We start from the raw sequence: 7,897 nt of genomic DNA on the forward strand, positions 1-7,897 counted from the left end.
GTTCAAGTGAATATTTACTGGATATTTTCCTTTCTCACTCATAAACTTCAAGAAATTTAGTTATTTATTTAAAACAATTCCAGTGTCTTTCATTTTTAATTTTTGTGTAGAAGAACTGGGGTGTAGGCCAGAGATGTGGAGGGTAAGTGAACTCACCAGAGGCAGAATGGGGATCAGAACAGGTAGATTTACTGAAATACATTGCTAAGGGGAACAGCGGGCAAGACAGGAGAGGTCTGCTGCATCATGTGGGTTAGCTCCCTGGCAAGGGATGGAAATCTGGCTGTGGCAGTGATAGCGCTGAGACTTAACCCCTGGGCCAGCAGGGAGACCCCAAACTTAGAGAAATTTATAATGAAAAAACAGCTACACTCCTCCCCTATATCTTTTCTCTCTACATATGTAGAAAAAGTTTTTTTTATATCTGTAAGATAATGTTACTATCATTCACATAATTTTACTTATTAGATAGTTTGGGAAACTACTTCATAATTTTTTTCACATCTGGATGGTGAAAGTAAGTTTCTAAGCATTTTCAAAAAAATAATCTCAGATTTTCAAATATTTGAGAATGTTAGAGTAGAAAGGGACCTTGGAGGTTTACTTGGTCAATCTCATCATTTCATAGATGGTTTCATGTTTTTTAATCTGTCTTTATTTTTTTCTCTTCATGTTGTATTTCTTTTTTTATGTCTAATTAAATGAGAATCTAACCTAGACCTGATATTTTTGTGAAGTAAATTAAAACATCTCCATTTCTCAATTTTAAAAGGAACAGTAAGAATTATATATGAATTCTAAGTATTAAGTTGCTTTTTAATGCAATTTCCTGTAGGTGAGTTGCTTTTAATACACATTTTAATTAATTAAAATGTATTTAAATATTTGACTGTCCAAAAATTAAAGATTGCCTTTCAGAGTTCTTAAGTATGTTTTGTCTTAGTTTTAAAAAAAAAATGAGATAACTTTGATTTACAACACTGTAAGTTTTAGGAGTTAGCATAACACTTCAACAAATGTATATATCACACCATACGCATTACCAACGGTCTAGTTACTATTCACCACCATTCACTTAGCTGCCTCTCTTTTTCTTCCATCCTCCAACCTCTGCCCCTCTGGTAACCACTATTCTGTTGTCAGAACATAAGGGTTTGTTTTTATTTTGTTTGTTTGCTTTCTTAATATTTCACATATGAATGAAACCATATGGTCTTTGTCTTTTTAATAAAAAGACAGATCTTTATAAACCAAATGATTCTTCCTATTTCCTCCAACTTCCTGAACCTCAGGTCTGAGCCATATTCTCTTTCTGAATATTCCATGCATCTATTTTTTCAGTATCATTTATATTTTTCTATCTGCTCCCTGAAGACAAAAAGCTTAGAAGTACCTCAGAGTGGGTTCTGTTAGTCCATTTATGATATTGTCATCATAACATTCTGCTTTGTTATTTTCATTTAATGAAAAATTGTAATCCTCTGATAGTCATATAAATGTATACTTGTCTTATTTTAAAGTCATCTGAAGATCTTGTTCTTACTCACACAGGGACATTATAACATTTACATTTTTAATTCCTTTTACCAGAATGGGAGACGATGACTGAGAATGAGGAGATGACATCAAAGCCTAGCATTTCTCAAAGAGCAGATTCTCAGAAAGCAACATCAAAAAGACTTCAAGGAAGTATTCCCCAGATCCTACATTTTGAGGAAGATTGTGAATGGCAAGTTTTGGCAAGTGAATGGGGACATGAAAACGGGGAAAGAAATACACTGAAGAAAGGTTCCCTTTGTGAACACGACAAGAAAAGGACTCCATCAGAAAAACGAGGCCAAAAGTGGAAGGAATTTGGAGAAAGCTTGACTTTTGGTTCAGCTCTTTCTGAAAATGTAATTGATACTGAGGGAAAGAAGTTTTATAAATGTGATATGTGTTGTAAACATTTCAATAAAATCTCCCACCTCATAAACCATCGACGGATCCATACTGGGGAGAAACCTCATAAATGCAAGGAGTGTGGAAAGGGCTTCATTCAGCGCTCAAGCCTTCTAATGCATTTACGGAACCATTCTGGGGAGAAACCTTATAAATGTAACGAATGCGGGAAAGCCTTCTCTCAAAGTGCTTACCTTCTAAATCATCAGAGAATCCACACTGGGGAGAAACCTTATAAATGTAAAGAGTGTGGAAAGGGCTTCTATAGGCATTCTGGCCTTATTATACATCTAAGGCGACATTCTGGAGAGAGACCTTATAAATGTAATGAATGTGGGAAAGTTTTTTCTCAAAACGCTTACCTCATTGACCATCAGAGGCTTCATAAAGGGGAAGAACCTTACAAATGTAACAAATGTCAGAAAGCTTTCATTCTAAAGAAGAGCCTCATTCTACACCAGAGAATCCACTCTGGGGAAAAACCCTATAAATGTGATGAATGTGGAAAAACCTTTGCTCAGACCACTTATCTTATTGACCATCAACGACTCCACAGTGCAGAGAACCCATACAAATGTAAAGAATGTGGAAAGGTTTTTATTCGAAGCAAAAGCCTCCTTTTACACCAGAGAGTCCACACGGAAAAGAAAACCTTTGGTTGTAAAAAATGTGGGAAGATTTTCAATTCTAAGTCAAATCTCATTGACCATAAGAGGATGCACAGCAGAGAGAAGCCTTATAAATGTACTGAATGTGGTAAAGCCTTTACTCAGAGTGCTTACCTTTTCGACCATCAGAGACTCCACAATGGAGAGAAGCCCTATGAATGTAATGAATGTGGCAAAGTTTTCATTCTAAAGAAGAGCCTCATTTTACATCAGAGGTTTCACACTGGAGAGAATCTTTACGAATGTAAAGACTGTGGCAAGGTCTTTGGTTCCAACAGAAATCTTATTGACCACGAGCGACTCCACAATGGGGAGAAGCCCTATGAATGTCGAGAATGTGGAAAAACCTTCATTATGAGCAAAAGTTTCATGGTCCATCAGAAACTCCATACACAGGAGAAAGCCTACAAATGTGAAGATTGTGGGAAGGCTTTTAGTTACAATTCAAGCCTACTTGTGCATCGGAGAATCCATACTGGGGAGAAGCCCTTTGAATGCAGTGAGTGTGGAAGAGCTTTCAGTTCTAACAGAAACCTCATTGAACATAAGAGAATCCATAGCGGTGAGAAACCCTATGAGTGTAATGAATGTGGGAAATGTTTCATTCTGAAGAAGAGCCTCATTGGACATCAGAGGATTCACACAAGGGAAAAATCATATAAATGCAATGACTGTGGGAAAGTCTTCAGTTACCGCTCAAACCTAATAGCTCATCAGAGAATCCACACTGGTGAGAAGCCGTATGCATGCAATGAGTGTGGGAAAGGCTTTACTTACAACAGAAATCTTATTGAACATCAAAGAATTCACAGTGGGGAAAAAACCTATGAATGTCATATATGTAGAAAAGTTCTTACTTCTAGTAGAAATCTTATGGTACATCAAAGAATCCACACTGGAGAGAAACCGTATAAATGTAATGAGTGTGGAAAAGATTTCAGTCAGAATAAAAACCTTGTTGTACATCAGAGAATGCACACTGGGGAAAAACCATACGAATGTGAGAAGTGTAGAAAATCTTTTACTTCTAAGAGGAACTTAGTTGGCCACCAGAGAATCCACACAGGGGAGAAGCCATATGGGTGTAATGATTGTAGTAAAGTTTTTAGGCAAAGAAAAAACCTTACTGTACATCAGAAAATACATACAGATGAAAAACTCTGTGACTGTAATGAATCTGAAAAAGAATTCTCTCAGGCTTCAAACCTTCACCTTCAACAAAAAATCCATACTGTGGAAGAATTCTCTTGGTTCCAAAATGCCAATGAGTCCAAGATAGAGATTCAGAAAACCTAGTGTCATGTTAAATGGAATAGAATTCCTGCCTATTTGAGTGACTGTTGGAGAATGGCAGTATATGGTCTTATAAGGAAAAAAATTATGATTGACCTTTTTATAGACAAGTGAGTTGCATGTGGGAAAAAAGTTAATCTAGACTCTGAAGACTACAAAAACATAAGCCACATTTTAGTTAAAGCTGAGTTAAAGGATATGCTGTTCTAGATTTATTTGTTATGACCCTAGAAAGGGACTTTGGAGCAGTTGGGATTGCTTAAGAAACTGGTTTTATGTCTTATAAGATGCATTGATGTAGTTGTAAATGATTGCAAAAATATCTTTGTTATTAAAAAGTGGACACTGTTTGAAATTGTGTATATTGTATATTTTAAGATAGCACCACTACAACAGAAAGTCTGTATAGACAGTCTGATCAAGACATATCAGACAGTAGGGTGGGCAAGAGTCTGCTGTTTTAAGACAAATTATAATTATAGCACTGGATTTAGAATCATAACACCTAGATTTTGTGCTGGCTTCTCTTACTAGATATGTGATGGTATTAAGTCAACCTGTAAGACAAGTTTCTCTGCCATTCAAACATTGACATAATGCCTACCTCACAGGGTTGTTGTGAGGATTAAATGAAAGGATCTTTGTGAAAGTACTTTGTGAAATAATTTAGTTGTCAATAAAGTTGGATAAAAGAGCTACGTTCAATCTAGAAGATAATGTTTGTCCATTCAGTCAACATTAACATTCAGTGAACCTCAAAAGATACTCATTTTTTTAAAGATTTGCTTTTTATTTATATAAGAACAGGGGTACAGGCCAGAAGCACAGGAGGGTGAGAGAATTCACCAGAGATAGAGCGGAGAGCAGATCAGGCAGATGGACCGAAAACACTGCTGAGGGGAGCAGCGAGCGAGACAGGAGAGGTCTGCCAAGCCATGTGGATATCTCCCTGGCCGGCCAGGAATTGAACCCGCACTGTAGAGGCTGCGGACAGCTTCATAGTGCAGCATTCAACCCGCAGTGCCACTGGGAGGCCCAAAAGATAATCATTTTTATACTAAGAGGAAGTAGGGTGGATGCTAACTTTAGAATTTAGTACTTTCAGAACACCTTTAAAAAATATAACTTTAAAAGTATGTAAGGGAGTTAATAGATAATATGCCTAGTTCTTAGGGGAAAATACTGGATTACTAGAGGAAAATAATATATTGAATCATTAGCATTTATGTCAAGGAAAACAGTTTATTTTTTAGTCTTCAAGTCTGAAATCTAGCAACTCTGTATAATATCAAAATGGAACAATAGTTCTATATTGCTTTCCTTAATCATAGGAAATAAGGAAAAGTCCTTAACCCCAACCCCTGAACTGATGATTTCTCGCCACTGTCATTCTCAATGCTAACAAACATTTTATCAAACATTTTATCATTTTATCAATGCTAACAAACATTTTATATTGTGAACAGCTTGTTCACAAGAACCAACATTCACAAAAATGTTCACATAAATCAACTACCTAAGTTTTTCACAGACCCAAGCCCTTGAAGGTCTGATTAAACCAATTCAGAATCCACCTCTGGGTGGTTAGGCTCATTAGTCTCTGTGAACTAATCATTCAGTATGTGCCCTTTTGTGTATTTGTAAATTTAACTTATTCTATATTCTTGAGTTGATCGTTGTATGCTATAATTATGAAAACTCCAATTCTGCAACTATACTATAACTATCTTAGTATCTGAATTGTGTTTTCTAATACTGATAGCACTGAAACGATATGTTGATTATAATGAATATTATTAATTCAACCCCATAGTCCTTTGAAGGCTGGTTCATTGTTAGAAAGGTACCCAAGAATGAAAACTGGAGGAAGAATATCTACTTCACAAAATTATTTAGAGGTAATAAATATGAAGATGGTTTGTATTCATACTTCACAAAATTATTTAGAGGTAATAAATATGAAGATGGTTTGTATTCATGCTATAGAATCACCCCAAATTATGTAATAATTACAAAAGGAAAGCAACAAACCTGGCATTTACCTCTTAACCATCTACCAAAATGTAACTTCAGTGAAACAACCAGGCCTCCCTGGTTGTGCAAGTGTTAAAGTCTCAACACTATCAAGCTATCCCCAGCCACTGTGGCATAAGTTGAGTTCAGTTTTATCCCTGGCAAGGGAGCTTACCCACATACGACATAGCAGACCTCTGCTGTCTTGCCCACTGCTCCCCTTATCAGTGTATTTCAGTAGATCCACCTGTTCTGCTCCCTACTCTGTCTCTGGTGAATCCTTTTACACCCCACACCTCTGGTCTATACTCCAGTTCTTGTATGCATAAATTAAAAAAAAATCTTAAAAAAAACCCCAAAATAACCCAGGTAATACGCCTCCTCATGGGATGCAATAAGCCAAAGCCGTAACCTGATCATATCAAGCCAAGACCTAACTGCCAGTTTAAGGAAATACAATTTAATAAATTAACACCATGGGAAACATTCAACATGGGATATTGTATAAGAAAATTGCACTGGATTCTCCAAAAAGATACAAAGAAAAAAAGGAGGAGGGTGATAATTGTTGAAGCTAGATGAGTACTGGGAGTTCACTGTGTGATTCTCTGCTTTTGTATATGTATGAAAGTTTACATAAGTTACAAAGTGGATAGGGGATTTTTTTTAAATCCACAGAACCAAAAGAAAAACTATTTTATTGTAAATAATTAAAAGCATATAGCTCGTTTTCAATGCAGTTAGCAAATATTTTTTTAATATTTTTTATATAATTCTTACATCATTTTTCATTTTTGCACAATGTATGTATTTCCATTTTGGTTATATTCCCCATACAATTTCACCCCTCCCTTATTTTGACCCTAATCCTTCCTCGCCCCTCCCCAGTGTGTCTCTAGTTTTTAGCTGCTTGTTGATTTTAATTTTTACTTTGTATTAATTAGTCTTTTTCCTGGTCCCTTATTTAGGTTTTCTAAATTCCTGCTATGAGTGAGAGGATGGGGGATGGTTTTCAAAAGATACTGAAGAGCCACTAGATACTGAGATCCAGAAATAAATTCACACAAATGCCCAAATGAATTTTGACAAAGGTGCAACAAAGGTGCATTAGTACTAGAGCTCTAACCTTTTCAACATATATTGCTGGACCAACTGGATACCCATAGGCAAGACTCCCCCAGCCTCTCCTCCCCAGGAACTAGGGCTGAGTGCACTGCATGCTCCATAGAAAAAAGCAATGATATATTGTACCGCATCAAAAGACGTTTAAAAGAAGATGCAAAGACCTTACAGATGCAAGAAAATATTTGCAAGTCATACCCAACACAGGTTTGTATCTATACTATATAAAGAATTCTCAAAACTCAACAGTAATAAATAGATCCAGTTAGACAAAAGGCACAAGACATGAGACATTTCAATAAAGTTTTGTGTTTTTTTTTTTAAAGGTTATTTATACAAGCACTGGGTACAGTCAAAAGCGCGGGAGGTTGTGAGAATTCACCAGAGCCAGAGTGGAGAATAGAACAGGGAGATTGACAAAGTACACTGCTGAGGGGAGCAGCGGGCGGCAGGAGAGGTCTGCGCGCCATGTGGGACCCTCGCCGGCGGCTAGGGATCGAACCGACGCTGCAGAGGCTGTGGGCAGCTTCGCAGCCCATCGCTCAACCGCTGCGTCACCGGGGAGGCCCCTCAATAAAGTTTTGAGGGTGAATACATAAAAAGAAGTTCAAGATCATTAGCCATTAGGGAAATACAAGTTAAAAATCACTGCACACCTGTCGGAATAGCTTTTAAAATATACTGTTAACATCAGATTCTGGCAAGGATATGGAGAAATTGGATCTCATTTGTTGCCAGGAATATTAAAATTGTATAGCCACTCTGGAAAATAGTTTGGCTGTTTCTTATAAAACCAGACATAACACTTACCATACGAAAACCTGTATGTAAGGTTCATAGCAGTTTTATTCATAATACTC

At 36.7% G+C, this 7,897-nt stretch overlaps 1 protein-coding gene across 4 annotated transcripts in view; it reads left to right on the top strand.

The window, feature by feature from the left end:
- LOC119258922 (zinc finger protein 197) overlaps positions 1-4,815 on the top strand; it is a 16,778-nt gene extending 11,963 nt beyond the window's left edge. For all 4 annotated transcript variants that reach the window (XM_037527352.2, XM_037527362.2, XM_037527372.2 and 1 more), the window contains one exon: positions 1,591-4,815. In XM_037527352.2, the coding sequence (XP_037383249.1) occupies positions 1,591-3,905 (2,315 nt within the window). In that variant the 3' untranslated portion in view covers positions 3,906-4,815. The remainder of the gene's footprint in view (positions 1-1,590) is intronic.
- Positions 4,816-7,897: the final 3,082 nt, after the last annotated feature.

The sequence above is a fragment of the Talpa occidentalis genome, unplaced genomic scaffold, assembly GCF_014898055.3.
Source record: "Talpa occidentalis isolate TD23 unplaced genomic scaffold, MPIMG_talOcc4v2.1 talOcc4.10, whole genome shotgun sequence".
Classification (NCBI taxonomy): Eukaryota; Metazoa; Chordata; class Mammalia; order Eulipotyphla; family Talpidae; genus Talpa; species Talpa occidentalis.